General features: G+C 42.7%; 1 protein-coding gene across 1 annotated transcript in view; it reads right to left on the reverse strand.

Moving 5' to 3' along the window:
• Positions 1–558: 558 nt before the first annotated feature.
• The window catches only part of LOC129860415 (actin-binding LIM protein 1-like), a 62,100-nt gene continuing 37,596 nt past the window's right edge, over positions 559–25,062 (reverse strand). Inside the window, exons 6-9 of the mRNA XM_055930804.1 lie at positions 14,553–14,646; positions 10,843–10,930; positions 10,305–10,363; positions 559–1,548 (exon numbers count right to left, since the gene is read on the reverse strand). Of these exons, the coding sequence (XP_055786779.1) occupies positions 1,438–1,548; positions 10,305–10,363; positions 10,843–10,930; positions 14,553–14,646 (352 nt within the window). The 3' untranslated portion in view covers positions 559–1,437. The remainder of the gene's footprint in view (positions 1,549–10,304; positions 10,364–10,842; positions 10,931–14,552; positions 14,647–25,062) is intronic.

Genomic DNA, 25,062 nt, shown 5'->3' on the forward strand with positions numbered 1-25,062 from the left:
CCTCAAGAACACAGTGGACTCCATCATTCTTCAATTGAAGAAGTTTGGAACCACCAAGACTCTTCCTAGAGCTGGCCGTCCTGCCAACCTGAACAATTGGGGGAGATGGGCCTTGGTCAGGGAGGTAACAGAGCTCCAGAGTTCCTCTGTGGAGATGGGAGAACCTTCCAGAAGGACAACCATCTCTGCAGCGCTCCACCAATCAGGCCTTTATAGTAGAGTGGCCAGACGGAAGCCAATCCTCAATAAAAAGCACATGACAGCCCGCTTGGAGGTTGCCAAAAGACACTGAAAGTACTGAGACCATGAGAAACAGGATTCTCTGGTCAGATGAAACCATGATTGAACTCTTTGGCCTGAATGCCAAGCGTCATGTCTGGAGGAAACCTGGAAACATCCCTACAGTGAAGCATGGTGGTTTCAGCATCATGCTGTGGGAATGTTTTTCAGTGGCAGGGACTGGGAGACTTGTCAGGATTGAGAGAAAGATGAACGGAGCAAAGTACAGAGAGATCCTTGATGAAAACCTGCTTCAGAGCACTCAGGACCTCAGACTGTGGTGAAGGTTCACATTCCAACAGGACAACGGCCATAAGCACACAGCCAAGACAACGCATGAGTCACTTCAGGACAAGTCTCTGAATGTCCTTGAGTGGCCCAGCCAGAACCCGGACTTGAAACCGATCGAACATCTCTGGAGAGACCTGAAAATAGCTGTGCAGCAACGCTCCCCATCCAACCTGACAGAGGTCGAGAGGATCTGCAGAGAAGAATGGGAGAAACTCCCCAAATACAGGTGTGCCAAGATTTTAGCCTCGTCCCCAAGAAGACTCAAGGCTGTAATCGCTGCCAATGGTGTTTCAAGGAAGTACTGAGTAAAAAGTCTGAATATTCATGTAAATGTGATATTTCAGTTTGACATGTTTATTTACTTAGCAACATAGATTTGAATAAGGCTGTAACCTAACAAAATGTGGGAAAAGTCAAGGGGTCGGAATACTTTCCTTGTCAGCTCACATTATTGAACTGAGTTGTGTTGTTGCATTGGATTAAATGATTTGACTACTCACATCATGTGTTATGTCATACCAATGACAATGTTAAGCCTGTTTTATGACCGAGGGTACAACTAAAGAGCTACCAAGACTTCAAAAGCCCTACACTACCTAATAACGATATAATACTATTTAGCCAGAACTGTGATGCTGTTATTACATTTGTTTATTGTACAAAATACATACAGGACAATGACAAGACAGCCATAAAGAACTCAGGACAGTGTACATGACAATACTCCCAACATAACAAACACAGATGATACAGCGCAATAAATAGGGAACACCTTGGAGTGATATCAATCAATAATAAAGAAAGTATAAGAAGAACACTGTTGTTTCATTGGAGTCCCCAGTGTGTCACCTTCAGTCGCATCTCCAGTTAGTAGTGTGCAGAGTTGCTGTAGGTACTCACATAGATCGTGTGACCAGGGGACCCTGAGATGCTGGAGCCAGGTCTTGAGCAGATACTCTCAGACGAGGACCTGGTAGGCTGCGGGCGAAAGAGAGACTGTCAGCCACTAACGACTAACTTTCCCATAATGGCACGGTCCCCACAATGACATAGTTGACACATTTGCACACAGAAGGAGCGTCCATTGTGACGATGTCCAGTGCCTTCAGAAAGTATTCAGACCCCTTGACTTTTTCCATATTTTGTTACGTTACAGCCTTATTCTGCAATGGTTTAAATAAATCAATTTCCTCAGCAATCTACCCACAATACCCCATAATGAAAAAGCGAAAACAGGTTTTTAGAAGTTTTTTCAAATGTATACAATTTATTTTTATATATATATATATACACACCTTATTTCCATAAGTATTCAGACACTTTGCTATGCGACTCGAAATTGAGCTCAGGTGCATCTTGTTTCCATTGATCATCCTTCAGATGTTTCTACAACTTGATTGGAGTCCACCTGTGGTAAATTCAATTGATTGAACATGATTTGGAAAGGCACACACAGGTCTATTATAAGGTTGAAAGTGCATGTTAGAGTAAAAACCAAGTCGTGAGGTCGAAGGAATTGTCCGTAGGGCTCCGAGACAGGATTGGGTCGAGGCACAGATCTGGGGAAGGGTACCAAAACATATCTGCAGCATTGAAGGTCCCTAAGAACACAGTGGACTCCATCATTCTTAAATGGAAGAAGTTTGGAACCACCAAGACTCTTCCTAGAGCTGGCCGCCCAGGCCAAACTGAGCAATCGGGGGAGAAGGGCCTTGATCAGGGAGGTGACCAAGAACCCAATGGTCACCTGAAAGAGCTCTAGAGTTCCTCTGTGGAGAAGGGAGAACCTTCCAGAAGGACAACCATCTCTGCACTCCACCAATCAGGCCTTTATTGTAGAGTGGCCAGACAGAAGCCACTCCTCAGGAAAAAGAACATGACAGCCCGCATGGAGTTTGCCAAAAGGTATCTAAAGGACTCTCAGACCATGAGAAACAAGATTCTCTGGTCTGATGAAACCAAGATTGAAGTCTTTGGCCTGAATGCCAAGCGTCACGTCTGGAGGAAGCCTGGCACCATCCCTACTGTGAAGCATGGTGGTGGCAGCATCATGCTGTGGAGAGACCTGAAAATAGCTGTGCAGCAACGCTCCCCATCCAACCTGAAATAGCTTGAGAGGATCTGCAGAAAAGAATGGGAGAAACTCCCCAAATACAGGTGTGCCAAGAGTCGAGGCTGTAATCGCTGCCAAAGGTGCTTCAACAAAGTACAGAGTAAAGGGTCTGAATACTTTTGTATATGTGATATTTCAGTTCAAAAAGCCTTTTTTGCTTTGTCATTATGAAGTATTGTGTGTAGATTGATGAGGGGCAAAAAACAATTTAATACATTTTAGAATAAGGCTGTAACCTAACAAAATGTGGAAAAAGTCAAGAGGTCTGAATACTTTTCGAAGGCACTGAACAAAAATAAGGAAATCAGTCAATTTAAAAAAAATATTCGGCCCCAATCTATGGATTTCACATGACTGGGCAGGGGCGCAACCAGCCAATCAGAATTAGTTTTAATCCAAAAAAGGGCTTTATTTTTATTACAGCCAGAAGTTCCTGGGCTGGCTGGTTACATGTGGTTGTGACGTGGGTTGGTCGTACTGCCACATTCTCTAAAATGATGTTGGAGGCGTCTTATGGTAGAGGAATTAACATACAATTCTCTGGCAACGGCTCTGGTGGATATTCCTGCAGTCTGCATGCCAATTGCACACTCCCTCAAAACTTGAGACATCTGTGGCATTGTCTTGTGTGACAAATCCAAACATTTTAGAGAGGCCTTTTATTGTCCCCAGCAGAAGGTGCACCTGTGTAATGATCATGCTGTTTAATCAACTTCTTGATATGCCACACCTGTTAGGTGGGTGGATTATCTTGGTAAAGGAGAAATGCTCACTAGCAGGGATTTAAACAAATTTGTGCACCAAATTTGAGAGAAATAAGCTTTTGTGCGTATGGAACATTTCTGTGATCTTTTATTTCAGCTCATGAAACATGGGACCAACACTTTACATGTTGAACTTCATTTTTGTTTTAAGTTTAAATGAGTGTGACAGGAATTGGAGCACATTCAAACATTTGTGCCCAAAACACAAACACACATCAGCCTTTCCCTTTTCTCAAATGCCCTCTTTCCCTTTAAGAAGGACATCTTAAAGATATCTTCTTAAAAGTATCTGTTAACAGTTTGTAAATGCCTTTCAGAAATGGCCCTTTGTTTTCACTTTGAAATTGATTGGTTTGATTAGCTTGATTAGTTAGTCTAGCCTGATTAGCTAACATTCCACTCCTTGTAATTGCTTGTCAGACTGGACTTTTGGAAATCTCAACGTTCAATATGCAGCCGGATTTACGGCACAGTTGTTGATTGGTAGTTGGAAACAACATTAATATTTTCCATGATAATGCAAATTTGGTGCAATATTGAATTAGAATTTTAAGAACAACAGCAAACACTACCGTTACAACCTGTTGCGGTAATTTCCTTCTGAGGAGCCAGTGTCAATGCAAGATCATCACTTTTAAGAAGATAGCATTAAGACGTCCAACACACAGAAGAAACTCAACCACTACACTTTTGCAGGAACTGTTCTCACCCCTAAAGGGCAAAAACAGTGAGTCAGTCCTCCAGGTTTCTTTTTCTGTGTTGTGAATGAACCATTACCTGTCGGTGTAGGCTTTTACCTTGGGTACTCAAGCAAATACAAATTACACTGCAAATCCTCTACGTGCTTTTTGTGTAAAGCAGTGCATAGCAGACTACTGCACATTTACTGTAGGAGCTAAAAGGCTGCAAACATCTGGCCTGCTTAGAGTCTTACAGCTGTGTACCAAGAGGGGATGGCCTTAATCTGGGCCGCTGCGGCGTTTTAGGATGAGAACCCTAAAAGAGAGGACAATCCGTAACTAGTGCTGGGTGTCTACTGTGTTTTGAGGTTTTGGTTCGATTATTAAAAAAGAATCACGGTTTTTGATTTAGATTTAAAAGAAAAACATTAAGTACACTATGCATTATGAGGGTTGAATGCTGTAACAATACAGAATAAAAACGATTAATAAAAGTTCCACGATGGTAGTGACTCTGCTTATCACTTATTAAAAATCATTAAATTTCAGTATATTATATTTGTTTAATTTAGCTTTATTATTTTATTCCAAGTCATCATCTCATCTCTATAGAGCTGCTGCCTATACTGTCTGACAAAATCACTATTTTAGTAGTTCTTCCAAGTAAATAAGGGATACTTTTATGACTGCTGAACACATACCTAACGAAGCAACTGCTCTCTCTCTATGTAGCTATCCCGTCTTGATTGCTCATTTTAAACCACTAGATGTGGGTTTCCATTGTGCCCTTAGGTTAATTACTGCTGATGGTCAAAGAACTCACCATTGTGTTTTGTATCAAAAAGTTTGTTGGGCCTCCTTGTATGCAAAGAGAGAGCAGCATTTGCTTGTGTTATCTACAAAGCACCCATGCAGAAACCTATGTACCTATAATTCAATTTAGACTAACACATGACCAAACCTGGTCTCAGGCTTAGATAACACAGTTGGGTAAAGCTTCTTTAGTTTTTTTTGTGCCCTTGATGTGGAACAACTTACAGGGCTCTCTGAAATGAGATGTTCTGGTCCCCCTTAGTCAGTTCAGAGTAATGATCGGAGACCTATGTTGATAAATGTGTCTGTTTTTCTTAATATGTTTTGTAATTTTGTATGTTTGATGTATTTAAACAGGGCTCATCTGTAAAATAGGCCTTACTCTTAGTGTGACCTGTCAAAATAAAGGTTAAATAAATAACAATTATTCTGTCTCTTATATAGCAGGCATAAAAGACCGTACAAGGAGCCACGCAATGGATTATGGTCATTGTAGTTAATTATCGCATTTTCTGTGCTAAACTATATAGAGCAGTGGCCTGTTGGACACTACTACTCCCATGCATGAACTGAACGAAATGGAATTCAAATAATCGGACCAATGTTGGTCAATTGGTTGTTTAAAAAACAAAAAATAACCGTCATTTCAGTTAATTGCTCAGCACTATCCGTAACACAATTTTATTTTTTGGAATTTACCAGCCAAACCACCCTTCTTAACACTCGCTTAACCTGGAAGCCAAACGCACCAATGTGCCAGAGGAAACACCGTTCAACTGAAAACCGAAGTCAGCCTGCAAGCGCCCGGCCTGCCACAAGGAGTCGCTAGACTGCGATGAGCCAAGTAAAGCACCCCCAGCCAAACCCTCCCCTAACCCGGACGACGCTAGGCCAATTGTGCGCCGCCCTATGGGACTCTCGGTCACGAACCCCAGGCTGTGTGACGCCGTAACACTGCAAATCAAATCAAATTGTATTGGTTCCATACACGTGTTTAGCAGATGTTATTGCGGGTGTAGTGAAATTCTTGTTTCTAGCTCCAACAGTGCAGTAATATCTAACAAGTAATATCGCACAATTTCACAACACACAATAAACACATTTTAAGTAAAGGGGTGGAATTAAGAATATATAAATGCTTGGATGAGCAATGTCGGAGCGGCATATACTAAGATACAGTAAAATGGAATACAGTATATACATATGAGATGAGAAATGCTAAACAGGTAAACATTATTAAAGTGACTAGTGTTCCTTTATTAAAGTGGCTTCAAGTCTATGATTTAAAGTCTATGTACATGTATATGGGGCAACAGCTTCTAACGTGCTACTGATGGCTATTTAACAGTCTGATGGCCTTGAGAAATAAGCTGTTTTTCAGTCTCAAGGGTTCCCAGATTTGATGCACCAGTACTGACCTCACCTTATGGATGATAGCAGGGTGAACAGGCAGTGGCTTGGATGGTTTTTGTACTTGACAATCTTTTTGGCCTTCCTGTGTCCTGGAGGGAAGGTAGTTTGCACCCGGTGATGCGTTGGGCAGACTGCACCACCCTCTGGAGTGCCTTGCGGTTGCCATTCAAGGCGGTGATACAGCCCGATAGGATGCTCTTAATTGTGCATCTGTAAAAGTTTGAAGGTTTTAGGTGCCAAGACAAAAATGTTCAGCCTCCTGAGGTTGAAGAGGCGTCATTGCGCCTTCTTCACTACACTGTCTGTGTGGGTGAACCATTTCAGTTTGTCAGCGATATGTACGCAGAGGAACTTGAAGCTTTCCACTGGGGTCCGGTTGATGTGAATAGGGGGGTACTCCCTCTGCTGTTTCCTGAAGTCCACGATCAGCTCCTTTGTTTTGTTCATGTTGAGTGAGAGGTTGTTTTCCTGGCACAACATTCCCAGGGCCCTCACCTCCTCCCTGTAGGCTGTTTCGTCATTGTTGTTAATCAGACCTACTACTGTTGTATCATCTGCAAACTTGACCATTGAGTTGGAGGTGTGCATGGCCACCCAGTCATGTGTGAACAGGGAGTACAGGAGGGGGCTGAGCACCCACCCTTGTGGGGCCCCAGTGTTGAGGATCAGGGAAGTTTCCTGGCGGCCCGTCAGGAAGTTCAGGACCCAATTGCACAGGGCGGGGTTGAGACCCAGGGCCTCAAGCTTAATGATGAACTTGGAGTGTACTATGGTGTTGAATACTGAGCTATAGTCAATGAACAGCATTCTTACATATGTATTCTTGTTGTCCAGATGGGATAGGGCAGCGTGCAGTGTGATGGCATTTGCATCTGTGGACCAATTGAGGCGGTAAGCAAATTGAAGTGGGTCTAGTGTGACAGGTAAGGTGGAGGTGATATGATCCTTGACTAGTCTCTCAAAGCACTTCATGATGACAGAAGTGAGTGCTAAGGGGCGTCATTTAGTTCAGCTACCTTTGCAATCTTGGGTACAGGAACAATGGTGGCCATCTTGAAGCATGTGGGGACAGCAGACTGGGATAGAGAGAGATTGAATATGTCCGTAAACACACACGCATGCTCTAAGGATGTGGGTAGGGATGCCGTCTGTGCCGGCAGCCTAGCGAGAGTTAACACTTTTAAATGTCTTACTCACATCGGCCGTAGAGAAGGAAAGCTCACAGTCCTTGGTAGCGGGCCGCATCGGTGGCACTGTGTTATCCTCAAAGTGGGCAAAGAATGTGTTTAGCTTGTCTTGAAGCAAGACGTCGGGGTCCGCGACGTGGCTGGCTTTCCTTTTGTAATCCGTGATTGTCTGTAGACCCTGCCACATATGTCTCGTATCTGAGCCGTTGATTTGCGACTCCACTTTGTCTCGATGCTGACGTTTTGCCTGTTTGATTGCTTTGCGGAGGTAATGACTACTGTTTGTATTCTGCCATATTCCCCATCACCTTGCCACGGTTAAATGCGGTGGTTCGTACTTTAAGTTTTGCGTGTACGCTGCCATCTATATACGGTTTATGGTTAGGGTAGGTTTTAAGTCAGTGGGTACAACATCTCCTAAGCTTGATAACCGTCTCAGTGTTCACGTCAGTATTATTCTCCGAAGCTACCCGGAACATATCCCAGTCCGCGTGATCAAAACATTCCTGAAGCATGCTTTTGGATTGGTCAGACCCGCGTTGAATAGTCCTTAGCATGGGTACTTCCTATAGGAAGGGAAGAGCAAAATGGAGTCATGCTCAGATTTGCCGAAAGGAGGGCAGGGGAAGGCCTTGTATGCATCCCGGAAGTTGGAGTAACAATGGTCCAGTGTTTTTCCAGCGCGAGTGCTACAGTCGATATGCTGATAAAATTTAGGTAGCCCTTTTCTCAAATTTGCTTTGTTAAAATCCCCAGCTACAATAAATGTGGCCTCAGGATATATGGTTTCCAGTTTGCATAAAGTCCAGTGAAGTTCCTTGACGGCCGTCATGGTATCGGCTTGAGGGGGGATATACACTGTGACAATAACCGAAGAGAATTCTTTGGGAAGTAATACGGTCTGCATTTGATTGTGAGGTATTCTAGGTCAGGTGAACAAAAGGACTTGAGTTCCTGTATATTATTACAATTACACCATGAGTTGTTAATCATGAAACATACACCCCCACCCTTCTTCTTCCCGGGGAGATGTTTATTCCTGTCGGCGCGATGGACTGAGAATCCAGATGGCTGGACCGACTCCAACAGCATATCCCGAGAGAGCCATATTTCCGTAAAACAGAGTATGTTACTATCCCTGATGTCTCTCTGGAAAGAAACCCTTGCCTTGATCTCGTCAACTTTGTTATCTAGGGACTGAACATGAGCGAGTAATATACTTGGAAGCATTGGGTGGTGTGCGCGCCTCCTAAGTCTGACTAGAAGACCGCTCCAAATTGCTCTTCTCCGCCGGCGTTGCTTTGGGTCTGCCTCTGGAATCAGTTAAAATGCCCTGGGTGGTGTGAACAAAGGATCCACTTCGTGAAAATCGTAGTGCTGGTCGTAGTGCTGGTAAGTTGACGCCGCTCTGATATTGTCACGCCCTGACCTTAGAGAGCCTTTTTATGTCTCCATTTTGGTTTGGTCAGGGTGTGATTTGGGGTGGGCATTCTATGTTCTGATTTCTATGTTTTTGCATTTCTATGTGTAGCTGGGTATGGTTCTCAATCAGGGACAGCTGTCTATCGTTGTCTCTGGGAATCATACTTAGGCAGCCTTTTCCTCTTTTGTCATTGTGGGAAGCTATCTTTGTTAGTGGCACTATAGCCCTGTGAGCTTAACGGTTGTTTTTTCATTTCTTGTTTTGTTGGCAACATTTACTAAAAGAAAATAAATTGTACGCTCACCACGCTGCACTTTGGTCCTCTTCTTCCGACGGCCGTGACAGATATCCAATAGTTCTTCCCGAGTGTGTGTGTGTGTGTGTGTGTGTGTGTATGTATGTATGTATGTAATAACAGATTTTCTGAGCTAACAAAAAAAATGAAATACTTCAAAGTTTACTAAGAGCTAGAAGCGAGGCAGCCCTCTCTGTCGGCACCATCCTCCCAAACAGTATATCCTGAGTGAGCCATGTTTCCGTGAAACAGAGTATGTTACAATCTCTGATGTCTCTCTGGAAGGAAATCGTCGCCCTGAGCTCGTCAACTTTATTATCTAGAGACTGAACATTAGCGAGTAATATACTCGGAAAGCGGTGGGTAGTGTGCACGCCTCCTGAGTCGGACTAAAAGTACACTCTGAATACCTCTTCTCCGCCGGCGGTGTTTTGGATCAGCCTCTGGAATCAGTTCAATTGCCCTGCGGGGTACAAACAAAAATCCGATTCGGGAAAGCCGTATTCCTGGTCGTAATGCTGGGGAGTTACCGCAGCTCTGATATCCAAAAGTTCTTCCCAGATGTTTGTAATAACACAAAAGAATTCTGGGCAAATAATGTAAGAAATAACACAGAAAAAAAACAAAATACTGCAAAGTTGCCTAGGAGCTAGAAGCACAGCCATGCTGTTCTATACGTCTGTCATGCCCATAGCAAACACTCTAACACCCATAATGTTCTCTGTCATAACCATAGCAAACTCCCTGTCATACCCATAACACTCTCCATTTCATTCTCCCTGACTACAGTTGAAGTCATCCAAATGAACAGAGAACTAAATTGTAATAACCCTAAGACTTTTACGATCACATTTACCAGCATATTTGCTTATAAATGATTTGTGAAACATGAAGGCCTTTTAATGAAAGGGTTTATGAACTTTTGTCGAACGTCAACTTCACTATCATGAAACAAACTGTTGTCTTGATTCCAAACAGTCTCGACATGATAAGTGAACAAGAGAATTCAAGCTGGCAGTGTGTTCGACGGAGTTGATCAATTTTACCCTGTATTTCTCTTCAGCTCTGCTATTGTTCTTACAGTCTGGATGCCATACTGTAGATCCTGTGGAGAGAGAAGAAGAGCTCAGAAGAGCCTAAATGTGTAGCAGACCGGGGTTCAAATACTATTCGCTTTCGATGAAATACTTTTGCTGTGCTTGCCTGATGCAATTGCGCCAATGTGCAAACTCTGCCAATCAGGCACTCCAGGCAGGCTCAATCAAGAGCTCAAAGTATTAGAAAGAAAATAAATACTAGTTGAACCCAGGTCTGGATGCATAGCTACATCTGAAGGCATACATCTGTAAATCTTGACTTCCTTGAAATTTCATCCCTGATTTCCTCCTTTACCATTCATGCTTTTACAAAGCAAAACAACATTGCACATATCCACACAGTGCATACAACAACATTCTAAACAACCTTGACTCAGTGAAGTGAAAATTCTACGGAAGTGGAGGTTAGTAATCTCCCCTGTGAGAACATACACAAATGTTTACAGTACTTGAAATTCAACTAGATGTACTTGCCCTGGGAACCCACCTTGCAGGTACATTTCCTCTCCTTCTGTGAACATGTGGTTGCATCTGCTGCACCTTGCACAACTGGGATGGTAGTGCTTGTCACCTGCCTGGAGAAGGGAGTCAAACGTCACACACAGTAGCATGCACTGTAAACCGCAATGTGCTGTCAATACTCAAAACTTTTGAGGAAACCCCTTTCACTTAACAGATTTGAGTATAGTTACTTGTTCAAAGGATATTGTAGTTATTACACAAACCGATAAAGTCACTGTGACCCTGTAGGGGTCCAGATTTGGGTTGTATCAGGTTGAAAAGGTTGAGTAATGCTCCCACTAAGCCACACCTCCAATGTCATTTCCCAGTGTGCCTTGCTTTTTCGAGTCAATTGTAGAGTTACTAACCCATGACTGTATTTGTTAGTGACAGAGGTTTCGTTGTTGAATTTGTTCATCTTCATTCCAAGGCGCTTTTACCATGTGAGTTCATAGGCAATGTTATCATTATAATTAAACTCTTCATGACAACACATAGCTTGGAGACCTTCTGCTGAGGCCTAGCTTTAATCTAATATAATGGTTTACAGACCACATCAGGCTTTGAAGTAGGGTTGCAGAATTTCCAGAAAGAAAAAAAAATCATGATAGAAGGAATTCCAGAAAACCTAGGAAATTTACCAGAATAGAAAACCTAGGAAATCTACCAGAATTTTGCAAACCTACCTGCAAGTCAGATTTGTCTGCCTAGCAAAGTGATGTCTAATTTCTATTGGAATCCAGCCAGGTAGCCAACATTTCAACATTTTATTCACCCACAACATACATTCATAACTGCCGTGGTCTGAAACTGTGTGTGGAGACTACCTAATCCATTTAAACCGGAACAACCATTTCAGTGACGGGTAAAACAAATCTAACTAAATGATTGGATTAGTTTAAAAAAAAGTAATTTATCTTTGTAAGATGAATCAATCAATCACTCAATGTACAGAGAATTAAAAACGATTCCCCCAAAATCTGCCTGCTAGTAGAGCATGTTGGGGAAAAAGTCAAAAGATCAAATCACCCTCTAGTGGCCTCATGGGTGGAATGTTATTAATATTTTTTAAATAATTTCTTAATTAATAAACATGAAACAAAAATCTAGTTTTGTTATATTTCAGTCTTCTGTGATGTACATAAAGTGTAATATTTGGATACAAAATCAAAATAAAATGCATTTGAACTCTGTGACATGGTACAGGTGTTTTTTTTTAAACACAAACCATGTGTGTGAGGTGTATAATATTGTTTCAAATTAGATTTGTTTAAGACTATCAAGAAACATTCTCTGTGACCCTGATTTAGCCCACTGCAGTAACATTTTAAAGAGCCAGTGCACCTAAAAAAGCAACTAATCCCTTTGAAAACAGCCTATGTGGCATTGATATGAGTCAGAAACATTCATTATAGTGTCAAAATTGACTACAAAGTGTAAATAGGATCATTTCGGTCAAAAAGTCTAAAAAATGGAGCTTGAAACCTCAACAATGAAGGCTCCTAAATGGAGCAGCAGTCTAAGGCACTGCATTTCAGTTCTAGAGGCATAACTACAGACGCTGTGGTGGAATTATGTTTTTAGATTAATTAATTTGACAAATTTATAAAAAATGAAAAGCTGAAATATCCTGAGTTAATAAGTATTTAACCTCTTTTTTATGGCAAGCCTAAATAAGTTTTGTCTCGTCAGTCCACAGAATATATTCCCGAAAGTCTTGGGGATAATCAAGATGTTTTTTTGCCAAAAGTGAGATGAGCTTTTGTTCTTTTTGGTTAGCAGTGGTTTTCGCCTTGGAACTCTGCCATAGATGCCATTTTTGCTCAGTCTCTTTCTTATGGTTGAGTCATGAACACTGACCTTAACTGGGGCAAGTGAGGCCTGCAGTTCTTTAGATGTTGTTGTGGGTTCTTTTGTGACCTCTTGGATGAGACGTCACTGCGCTCTTGGGGTAATTTTGGTAGGCCGGCTACTCCTGGGAAGGTTCATCACTGTTCCAAATTTTCTCCATTTGTGGATAATGGCTCTCACCGTGGTTCGCTGGAGTCCTAAAGCTTTAGAAATGGCTTTGTAATCCTTTCCTGACTGGTAGATGTCAATTACTTTGTTTCTCATCTGTTCCTGAATTTCTTTGGATTGCGGCATGATATATTGGATTTTGAGATCTTTTGGCCTATTTCACTTTGTCAGACAGGTTCTATTTAAGTGATTTCTTGATTCAACAGGTCTGGCAGTAATCAGACATGGGTGTGGCTAGTGAAATTGAACTCAGCTCTACAAAAAATGTGATTAATCACAGTAAATTCATGATTTAACAAGGGGGGGGGGCAATGACTCTCGCATAGGGCCATGATCGTTCGGATAGCTTGTTTCCCTTAATAAATAAAATGACCACTTAAACTGCATTTTGTGTTTACTTGGGTTATCTTTGAGTAATATTAAAATTTGTTTGATCTGAAACATTTAAGTGTGACAAATGTGAAAAAAAATAAGAAATCAGGAAGGGGTCAAATACTTTTTCACAGCACTGTATATACAAAAGTACAATACAACATGATCCAGCCTTCTTGGTAAAAAGAGTAGGTGAAAGGATGATCTCTGCATGTGTAGTTCCCACAGTGAAGCATAGAGGAGGAGGAGGTGTAATGGTGTGGTGGTGCTTTGCTGGTGACACTGTCTGTGATTTATTCAGAATTCAAGGCACACGTAACCAGCATGGCTACCACAGCATTCTGCAGCGATACGCCATCCCATCTGGTTTGCGCTTTAGTTGGACTATCATATGTTTTTCAACAGGACAATGACCCAACACGTCCAGGCTGTGTAAGGGCTATTTGACTAAGAAGGAGAGTGAGGGTGCTGCATCAGATGACCTGGCCTCCACAATTTTTGATCTCAACCCAATTGAAATGGTTTGGGATGAGTTGGACCACAGAGTAAAGGAAAAGCAGCTAACAAGTGCTCAGTATATGTGGGAACTCCTTCAAGACTGTTGGAAAAGCATTCCAGATGAAGCTGGTTGAGAAAATGTCAAGAGTGTCAAGAGTGTGCAAAGCTGTCATCAAGGCAAAGGGTGGCTGCTATGAATAAATATAAAATACATTTAGATTTGTTTAACACTTTTTTGGTTACTACATGATTCCAAATGTGTTATTTCATAGTTTTGATGTCTTCACTATTATTCTACAGTGCAGAAAATAGTGAAAATCAAGAAAAACCATTGAATGAGTAGGTGTGTCCAAACTTTTGACTGGTACTGTATGCATAGTGTAATTGTTAATTGATGTGTTCATGCAGGGCTCATCTGCAAAAGAGATTGTGGTCTAAACATGACTCCCTGGCTAAATCAATGTTAAATACAAATCCATTGTTACACAGGGGTCATCAAGTCTTTGGCTAAGATTAAAGGCTAGGATGAAAACAATGGTCATGTTTGAATACTCTTAAACATCATTCCTTCCTCTTAATGAATTAATCACCAATCTGACATGACGCGATGCGTTACTGCTGGGCTGTAACAAACATGAGCATGCCATATAGATCCCCAGACGAATGGATTGAGATATCCAATAATATAGAACTTGACTACGCACACTGTTCATTCAAAACAATGAGCAGCAACGACTGAAGGAACAATGATTTATAATTTCAAGTCATGAGACGGGAGGAGCAAGGGGACAAGGAAATGTTTCATACCTCCAGAACCTTCCCTGTGATGAACTGATTGCAGGCCTCACACTGGACCCCAAAGTGGATCTGGTAGTCTTTCTCGCAATAGGGGGTGCCATCCCTAAGAGAAAAGAGGATTGGGGAAACAAGAGAGTCAGGCAGACAGAGAGGGCAAGATCTGAACATTTCTAGTCAATAAACACTTAGATATTGTCTGTGATATAAGATGGCGCCGGAGAAGAAGGCTGACGTTTTAAATGTCCCCAACCAATTGTGTTTGTTTCTTTGCTTATTTTTTAAAACCTATTTTGTACATAATGTATCTTATGACCGAAAATAACTTCTGGACATCAGGACTGCGATTACTCATCACGGACTGACAGAATCCTTTTTTTCCTTTAACGAGTCTGACGAGCCCGATGTGAATAATATACTGCTCTCCCGGGAACAGGCCCAGATCCCCGTGATTTGTGTGAAGAGAAGGCAGAGAAAGTGGCCAAAGGGCGGGCTTCCTTCTGAGAATTCATAGGCGGCGCTCCTAGGAGCCGGGAAACTTAAATTCGTTTTTACCAAATTTCTATTAGCATGTTAAATGTTCAACTAGAGGGAAAAAACTCTGGACCACCTTTACTCCACACACAGAGACGCATACAAAGCTCTCCCTTGCCCTCCATTTGTCAAATCCGACCATCATTCTATCCTCCTGATTCCTGCTTACAAGCAAAAATGAAAGCAGGAGGCACCAGTGACTCGGTCAATGCAAAAGTGGTCAGATAAAGCAGATGCTAAGCTACAGGACTGTTTTGTTAGCAGACTGGAATATGTTCAGGGATCCCTCTAATGGCATTGAGGAGTACACCACATCAGTCATTGGCTTCATCAATAAGTAACCGATTACGTCGTCCCCACAGTGACTGTACGTGCATACCCAACCAGAAGCCATGGATTACTAAGCTAACATATGGAAATGTTTTAAGATGGTCATACCATGGATCATCTAGAGGTGAAAGAAACTCACCTATTTAGGCGAGGTGCTGGCTAGCGGAGTGGAACACTTAAAAAAATAAAGGAGAGCTGTCATGGCTGAATCAGAATTAGTTAGGTAACATAGATAAATAAGATGTTTTATTTATCTTCATATTATGCTTATGTGGGATACTTGTCAGTTAGAATGTCTCTTTTTGAATTATACTGTCGGCAGTTGCATTTTCCTTTCTCAGCTAGGGCTTAGTCACTTGGGGTCCAGAGAGGGGAGAGATCAGGCTTGTCTTCATATGTCAATGTATCTGTTAAACCATGTAATCCATCTGGTGCTATGCAGAATATCAGAAGGGGAGGAGGACAGAATGGAACATTGTCTTCTTATGGGAATGTGTCTGTAACTATTGTATGTCCCCTCTTGAGGTTGCCCTTATCTTGACCTAGTATATGACCTAAGAGGTTCACTGTCTTCTCTGAGCTTATCCAGGAGGGGGTGTATTTGAGATGGGCTAGATGCTATCTAGCTATGGGATACTCCTCTTTCTAGTAAAAGGTTATTTGAACTGTTACTAAGATCTATGGTTCGTCATGTAAGTTAGGAGAGGGTGTATCTTGGCTATAAAAGATTCTAAGAATTGTGTTGTAAAGACTCTGAAAATTCATTTATAGACACTGAATTGATCTGAGAGTCAAAAAGGGCTATAGTGAAGCTCATATATAATTAAAGATGGACTTTATAATATAACTCTGACTTGTGTGTGGTTTGCTCTCTCATAATTGAGTAATACAGGAAATTACCACGATAGAGCTCTAACTCTAACTCGAGCTCAGATGCAAAGATATTTATGTCCAACGTTGACAGACAAGCTGTCGTCATCAGGGTATACCATCATTTAGGTATTTGAATTTTAGGACCCCTTTAGGTATAAAAAAATATATAAAATTATTATTTCATGGTCTGATAAACACTGCTGTAGCTCGTTCACCTTCCACCGCAGATGCGGAAGGCTGACATAGGCAGATTGAGACGCAGTCCATGCAAAACAGATATCTCTATCTTAAACTGACGGATTTTGATGGGTATTTTTTTATTATGTTACTTAGATTAGAGTGTCAATTATCATTGGAAAAATCTTTCTTTAGGACCAATTTCTAAAATTGTGATAAAAAAATAAAATAAATTGTGAATAACTAATGTCATTAACCCCCTAAGGTCGAAGTTCACACCCCACAGAAAGCTAATTAGCATCATAAAAACATCTCCATAAAAAGCTGTCAATTTAAGCTAGAGATGTGAGAGCTGTTTCAGGAAACTAGGCTTATGTCGCGGGTCACTACTTCACCAGGAAAGAGTAAACTTTTTTTTTTTTTTTTATCAAAATGCATTTTTGGGCAGAAATGCCTTCTCAAACATATGAACTTTCATGCTCCTTAATAACAAACTTTTATGCCATCTAAATATGACTACAATTTTAGTCAACTGCAACCTAGTTGGTTTAGCCACAGAAAAAGTCAACCTTCCCGCTAGCCATGATTGGCTGAGATAATGAGTGGGCTGGACATGACGAGAGATGAGTTTGGATTGGTCTGCCATGTAGCATGCTTCTGTCCAATTGAGCTGGTCAGCATGTGTAGGTAATCCTGTCTAACACTGCTTTAAAAAAATTATAATAATATATACAGTGGGGAGAACAAGTATTTGATACACTGCCGATTTTGCAGTGTATAAAATGCAAATGAATTACTTAAAAATCATACAATGTGATTTTCCATATTTTTGTTTTAGATTCCGTCTCTCACAGTTGAAGTGTACCTATGATAAAAATTGCTTTGTAAGTAGGAAAACCTGCAAAATCGGCAGTGTATCAAATACTTGTTCTCCCCACTGTATATATATCGCATAGCTAGTAGAACAGCATAAATGTTGCACTCCACTTTCTGGAGGACAAGGTTTTGAAATCAGTGGAATTAGAGTATAATAGCTCAGGAGATGGAGAAAACACCTGTCTCCGGATTACATGTTCATACTAAGGGCAACCATGGCATCCATGACAGGGGCAAGCGTCCATCCATGATGTATACAGGTAAGATAGTCTAGCTAGCTACAATTTTAGGTATTACACATTTCTAATTTTGACAAAGTTGTTTTTATTTCAAGTTAAAGTGTACTGTTAGCTAGCTAGCTCGCTAGTTAACATTACATGTATGATCTTATTATTCGTATTACATTTACATTTAAGACATTTAGCAGACGCTCTTATCCATAGCGACTTACAAATTGGTGCATTCCCCTTATGATATCCAGTGGAACAACCACTTTACAATAGTGCATCTAACTCTTTTAAGGGGGGGGGGGGGGGGGGTTAGAAGGATTACTTTATCCTATCCTAGGTATTCCTTAAAGAGGTGGGGTTTCAGGTGTTTCCGGAAGGTGGTGATTGACTCCGCTGACCTGGCGTCGTGAGGGAGTTTGTTCCACCATTGGGGTGCCAGAGCAGCGAACAGTTTTGACTGGGCTGAGCGGAAACTGTACTTCCTCAGAGGTAGGGAGGCGAGCAGGCCAGAGGTGGATGAACGCAGTGCCCTTGTTTGGGTGTAGGGCCTGATCAGAGCCTGAAGGTACGGAGGTGCCGTTCCCCTCACAGCTCCGTAGGCAAGCACCATGATCTTGTAGCGGATGCGAGCTTCAACTGGAAGCCAGTGGAGAGAGCGGAGGAGCGGGGTGACGTGAGAGAACTTGGGAAAGTTGAACACCAGACGGGCTGCGGCGTTCTGGATGAGTTGTAGGGGTTTAATGGCACAGGCAGGGAGCCCAGCCAACAGCGAGTTGCAGTAATCCAGACGGGAGATGACAAGTGCCTGGATTAGGACCTGCGCCGCTTCCTGCGTGAGGCAGGGTCGTACTCTGCGAATGTTGTAGAGCATGAACCTACAGGAACGGGTCACCGCCTTGATGTTAGTTGAGAACGACAGGGTGTTGTCCAGGATCACGCCAAGGTTCTTAGCACTCTGGGAGGAGGACACAATGGAGTTGTCAACCGTGATGGCGAGATCATGGAACGGGCAGTCCTTCCCCGGGAGGAAGAGCAGCTCCGTCTTGCCGAGGTTCAGCTTGAGGTGGTGATCCGTCATCCACACTGATATGTCTGCCAGACATGCAGAGATGCGATTCACCACCTGGTTATCAGAGGGGGGAAAGGAGAAGATTAATTGTGTGTCGTCTGCATAGCAATGATAGGAGAGACCATGTGAGGATATGACAGAGCCAAGTAACTTGGTGTATAGCGAGAATAGGAGAGGGCCTAGAACAGAGCCCTGGGGGACACCAGTGGTGAGAGCACGTGGTGCGGAGACAGATTCTCGCCACGCCACCTGGTAGGAGCGACCTGTCAGGTAGGACGCAATCCAAGCGTGGGCCGCGCCGGAGATGCCCAGCTCGGAGAGGGTGGAGAGGAGGATCTGATGGTTCACAGTATCAAAGCCAGCCGATAGGTCTAGAAGGATGAGAGCAGAGGAGAGAGAGTTAGCTTAGCAGTGCGGAGCGCCTCCGTGACACAGAGAAGAGCAGTCTCAGTTGAATGACTAGTCTTGAAACCTGACTGATTTGGATCAAGAAGGTCATTCTGAGAGAGATAGCAGGAGAGCTGGCCAAGGACGGCACGTTCAAGAGTTTTGGAGAGAAAAGAAAGAAGGGATACTGGTCTGTAGTTGTTGACATCGGAGGGATCGAGTGTAGGTTTTTTCAGAAGGGGTGCAACTCTCGCTCTCTTGAAGACGGAAGGGACGTAGCCAGCGGTCAAGGATGAGTTGATGAGCGAGATGAGGTAAGGGAGAAGGTCTCCGGAAATGGTCTGGAGAAGAGAGGAGGGGATAGGGTCAAGCGGGCAGGTTGTTGGGCGGCCGGCCGTCACAAGACGCGAGATTTCATCTGGAGAGAGAGGGGAGAAAGAGGTCAAAGCACAGGGTAGGGCAGTGTGAGCAGAACCAGCGGTGTCGTTTGACTTAGCAAACGAGGATCGGATGTCGTCGACCTTCTTTTCAAAATGGTTGACGAAGTCATCAGCAGAGAGGGAGGAGGGGGGAGGAGGGGGAGGAGGATTCAGGAGGGAGGAGAAGGTGGCAAAGAGCTTCCTAGGGTTAGAGGCAGATGCTTGGAATTTAGAGTGGTAGAAAGTGGCTTTAGCAGCAGAGACAGAAGAGGAAAATGTAGAGAGGAGGGAGTGAAAGGATGCCAGGTCCGCAGGGAGGCGAGTTTTCCTCCATTTCCGCTCGGCTGCCCGGAGCCCTGTTCTGTGAGCTCGCAATGAGTCGTCGAGCCACGGAGCAGGAGGGGAGGACCGAGCCGGCCTGGAGGATAGGGGACATAGAGAGTCAAAGGATGCAGAAAGGGAGGAGAGGAGGGTTGAGGAGGCAGAATCAGGAGATAGGTTGGAGAAGGTTTGAGCAGAGGGAAGAGATGATAGGATGGAAGAGGAGAGAGTAGCGGGGGAGAGAGAGCGAAGGTTGGGACGGCGCGATACCATCCGAGTAGGGGCAGTGTGGGAAGTGTTGGATGAGAGCGAGAGGGAAAAGGATACAAGGTAGTGGTCGGAGACTTGGAGGGGAGTTGCAATGAGATTAGTGGAAGAACAGCATCTAGTAAAGATGAGGTCAAGCGTATTGCCTGCCTTGTGAGTAGGGGGGGAAGGTGAGAGGGTGAGGTCAAAAGAGGAGAGGAGTGGAAAGAAGGAGGCAGAGAGGAATGAGTCAAAGGTAGACATGGGGAGGTTAAAGTCACCCAGAACTGTGAGAGGTGAGCCATCCTCAGGAAAGGAACTTATCAGGGCGTCAAGCTCATTGATGAACTCTCCAAGGGAACCTGGAGGGCGATAAATGATAAGGATGTTAAGCTTGAAAGGGCTGGTAACTGTGACAGCATGGAATTCAAAGGAGGCGATAGACAGATGGGTAAGGGGAGAAAGAGAGAATGTCCACTTGGGAGAGATGAGGATCCCAGTGCCACCACCCCGCTGACCAGAAGCTCTCGGGGTGTGCGAGAACACGTGGGCAGACGAGGAGAGAGCAGTAGGAGTAGCAGTGTTATCAGTGGTAATCCATGTTTCCGTCAGTGCCAAGAAGTCATTAGAGTATCTTAGAGCCATTTGCTTTGCTAGTTATAGCCTAATGTTAGCTAGCTAACATTGAACCTGGTTGGTTATGTGACTGCAGATTCATGCAGGGTAGTATCGTCATGAGTTGGGATTATGGTTTAATACCTACATGTCCTAACAAAAGACAAGTAACCATTTCAATAGAATGCCACTGCGACAACTGTTGATAGACGTAGCTGGTAAATTCGCTCTGGCTATGTACTCCGATTTCAGAGCACTCTCGTCTGAGTGTGCCAGAGCGCAGAATAACTGAAGAATTTACGAACGCTCAACACCTGTTGAATATGGCCGGTGTCAGTAAACGTTGGCAAAAAAGTGTAAATTGTTGCCAGCAGCAGTTGCAGTCATCATTGCTCTGGGTAACATAAAAACTGACTAACCAACCGGCGAGTAAAATAGTTAGTGAGCTGTTCTCTCATTTGTGTCTGGAGTTAGCTAGCAAGCTAGCCAACGTTAGCCACTTAGCTTGGGTGCTTGACTGCTGTTAGGACAGAACGCTTGAATCAACCCTTAAAGAGATGGGTGGGTCTAAAACTTGAGGGTGTGAATGATGCTGAATGGGTGTAGACAAAGAAGAGCTCTACAGTAGGTACCAAAACGTTCAAAAGGCCACTTTTTTCAAAAGTGAGGTTCCAAGTTTCTCAACTTTCAAAGCAGAATTACTTTCCCATTGTTCCTCAAATGCAGGGTATGATACAGTCTGTAGCTCTGTGTCTCTACTTTCATCCAATGTAAAAAACACAATTTCAAATGTTGGTACATAAGACTGAATCAAGGCGTTCGGTCACATATCTGCACTGGATGCGTCTCAAAATTGTTTATAGCGTCCGAACAGTTTGGCCGTCAAAACTATTATGACCCTTTTATGGAAAGATGAGACTTGCTCTAAGAGTACAAATTATTGAATGGGACTTACAAACGTTTGAGAAAGATCATTTCACATGTTTTACTTTGAGTAAATTTATTTATTGGTTTCTTTTCATTTTGATAAGAGATGAAAATTCAATGAATTGCAGGTTATTTGTTGATTTAAAAATAGAAATGTACATATTTTAAGGTTGTGTCATTAGATTTGGGGTGGGGTCGTGAGGAATTCTTGGGGGGGGGGGAATTGTATCCCTAGCAATGTTCCCTCTAAGCTGTGCTCGTGCACACAGCTCCCAGGGCCTGCTGCACATAATAAATATCAGCGCACGCAGAGAAGCATGAGATGGAACGTCACTCAACTTTCTAGAGTTCTCTCGTTAGTTTACACTATCAACGTTTCCCTTTACTGTGGGAACTGTGATTGGATAATACTGCATTGATTCACTTCCAATGTAACATACCGAAACAAAACTAACTATGCAAGAGATTTTGTTGTAGGATTCCATTGCATTGACAGGGATGACTCAGGCCCCTACTCTACACAGACGGGTGCGCCATAACCAATCAGAGCTGCAGTAGACCTAAATGCAAATAGACCATTGCCATATATGGATCTGTGCCATTCCCTTTGAACTGGACTGTTGTTTACAGCATGAGCAGTCGTGAATTTGCTTGTTTTGAGATCAAAGCGAGAGCTACATGTAGTGACGTGTGTACACTCGTTCATATTCTTTGCTAGATGGTGAGTTATTAGCACAGTTTTAGATCATTTGTAGTCAGCAACGGGGGAGTGATTGCTTCCTACAAGAGCACAAAACGTTTGCATTTCTAGACATCTTTGAAAAGCGAGTCAGATAAAGAGGGGCAGTGTTGTATTTTGAGACAGGCTTGAATAAGCGAAGTAGCCAATAGGAAGAGGGTAGCATAATTTGTCTGATTCTCTGTAATAATGGGATGGGATGATATTTTACTTTGCAAAGTGGTTTTCTTGCATTAAACAACATTTTCAGTAACCTCTTTGTCTGAGGGACAAGTGGATAAACAGGTCATGCCAAGCCCTGCATAGTTTTTTCAAAAGTCTCATGGAAAGTAAGCCTACGTTGAACGCCACACATTAGCTGCTACTGTATTTCCATGTTAAACGTTACGGGATGCATTTTCTCCACTGTTTTTGATGGCAGGCCACTCTGGTAAGTCTACATTATGATCAAATAGCCACAATAACCTACTTGACCACTGTTAACTAAATTAAAGCGGGTACAGCCTCAGTGTTCACAGTAAATGTGCCAGAAGTTGCAGACTTCTCACAACGTTCAAGTTTGCGCTCAGCAGACCTGAAATTTGCTCAGTGACGAAACAACTTAGAGGGAACATTGGTCCCCAGGAATTCTGGTGGGAAAAAAATGGGGTCCACACTGAAAACATTTCAATACCACTGGCCTAGAGTGTAGTCTGTTTGCCAGATATTCATTCTCTCCATTGTCTAAGACACCAATATCAGCACAAATCACAGCACAGTGGCGACCCGTCATTCAGGGTAGGTTGGCTCTGTTTTGCATGTTATTTTGGCATTAATACGTGTCACATATCACTTTGCAAACAATGTTAAAATAATAATTTAGTTAAAGCCACATACAAACATTGTCTCTTTTTGCTTTCTTGAGTAAGGCCGATCCAAAATGCAGGTGTTTCAGCCTAGTTCAGTGCTTTCTGTGGTGGCAGCCAGCGGAAAATATGGAGCGTAGGGGTTGGTAATGTTCTCTAGTTGCACCATGATTGTCTCAGTGTTCTGTCACTCATGGGGATACTAAGTCACCGCAAAATCTATGGCTAGAGCTCGAAAATTCAAGCCTCTTTTGTGCTGCCATAGAGTTACATTAGAAGTGCCCATCCAAGAAGGCTCAAGGTAATTGGGCACAGATAAAATTACATAAAATCACGCTATATCTACCGTATGTTAACATAATTGGACTGATCATGTCAACATCATACTTTTAAAATCTTAGCTAGCAGTCATCATGAATCAAATAGACAATCTACTGGCAAATCCTTTTCAATCCTCTTCATATGAAGAGAGAAATTATGAAGAGAAATGGTATATAAAATGTATCGGTGCTCATCGGCCATTGGACATTACACAACAAGTTGAAACGGCAAATTCAACAATGAGTGGTTTGGAAGGAATCAGTGGCTAACTGCAAGCATTGCAAAGCAATCAGTAGCCTGCTATTCAGAGGAGTGGGTGTATGGTCCAAGTCTGGGTTTAAGGGTCTCTTTTCCAAGTTTAAAATTATACACGTTCAACATTGGCCAAGCTGTCAATCCAGTATGACTTCTGCCGTGTTCAAAACTGGAAACTCGGAACTCAGGCTTCAGTGAGTTCAAGACAACTGCGAACTCGGGAAAATACGTTTTGAACGGCCATCCAACTCGGAATTCCAAGTTGGGAACTCGGGCCTCTTTCTAGCGCTCCGACCTGAAGATCACTGACGTCATGATTCGACCTTGTTTTTTTTCAGAGTTCCCAGTTGTCTTGAAAGCGCCATAAATCCAGAGAATGACAGATTTTGATGACAAAGTTTTATGACAAAATTTGCCCACGAAGGACCAGATAAAATATAAATGTATTGGTCACATACACATGGTTAGCAGATGTTAATGTGAGTGTAGCGAAATGCTTGTGCTTCTAGTTCCTACAGTGCAGTAATATCTACCAAGTAATTTAACAAATTCACAATGACTACCTTATACACACAAATGTAAATGGATGGAATAAGAATATGTACATATAAATATATTGCTGCGGCATAGGCAAGATGCAATAGACGGTACAAAATACAGTTGAAGTCGGAAGTTTACATACACCTTAGCCAAATACATTTAAACTCAGTTTCACAATTCCTGACACTTAATTCAGGTTATGTTGATATAGGACTCGTTTTACTGTGGATATATAGATACTTTTTAACCCGTTTCCTCCAGCATCTTCACAAGGTCTTTTGCTGTTGTTATGGGAATGTTTTGCACTTTTCGCACCAAAGTACGCTCATCTCTAGGAGACAGAACGCGTCTCCTTCCTGAGCGGTATGACGGCTGCATGGTCCCATGGTGTTTATACTTGCGTACTATTGTTTGTACAGATGAACGTGGTACCTTCAGGCATTTGAAAATTGCTCCCAAGGATGAACCAGACTTGTGGAGGTCTACAATTTTTTTTCTGAGGTCTTGGCTGATTTCTTTTGATTTTCACATGATGTCCAGCAAAGAGGCACTGAGGTTGAAGGTTTGCCTTGCAATACATCCACAGGTACACCTCCAATTGACTCAAATGATGTAAATTAGCCTATCAGAAGCTTCTAAAGCCATGACATAATTTTCTGGAATTTTCATGCTGTTTAAAGGCACAGTCAACTTAGTGTATGTAAACTGCTGACCCACTGAAATTGTGATACAGTGAATTATAAGTGAAATAATCTGTGTGTAAACAATTGTTGGGAAAATTACTTGTGTCATGCACAAAGTAGATGTCCTAACCGACC

The sequence above is a fragment of the Salvelinus fontinalis genome, chromosome 8, assembly GCF_029448725.1.
Source record: "Salvelinus fontinalis isolate EN_2023a chromosome 8, ASM2944872v1, whole genome shotgun sequence".
In the NCBI taxonomy this organism is placed as follows: Eukaryota; Metazoa; Chordata; class Actinopteri; order Salmoniformes; family Salmonidae; genus Salvelinus; species Salvelinus fontinalis.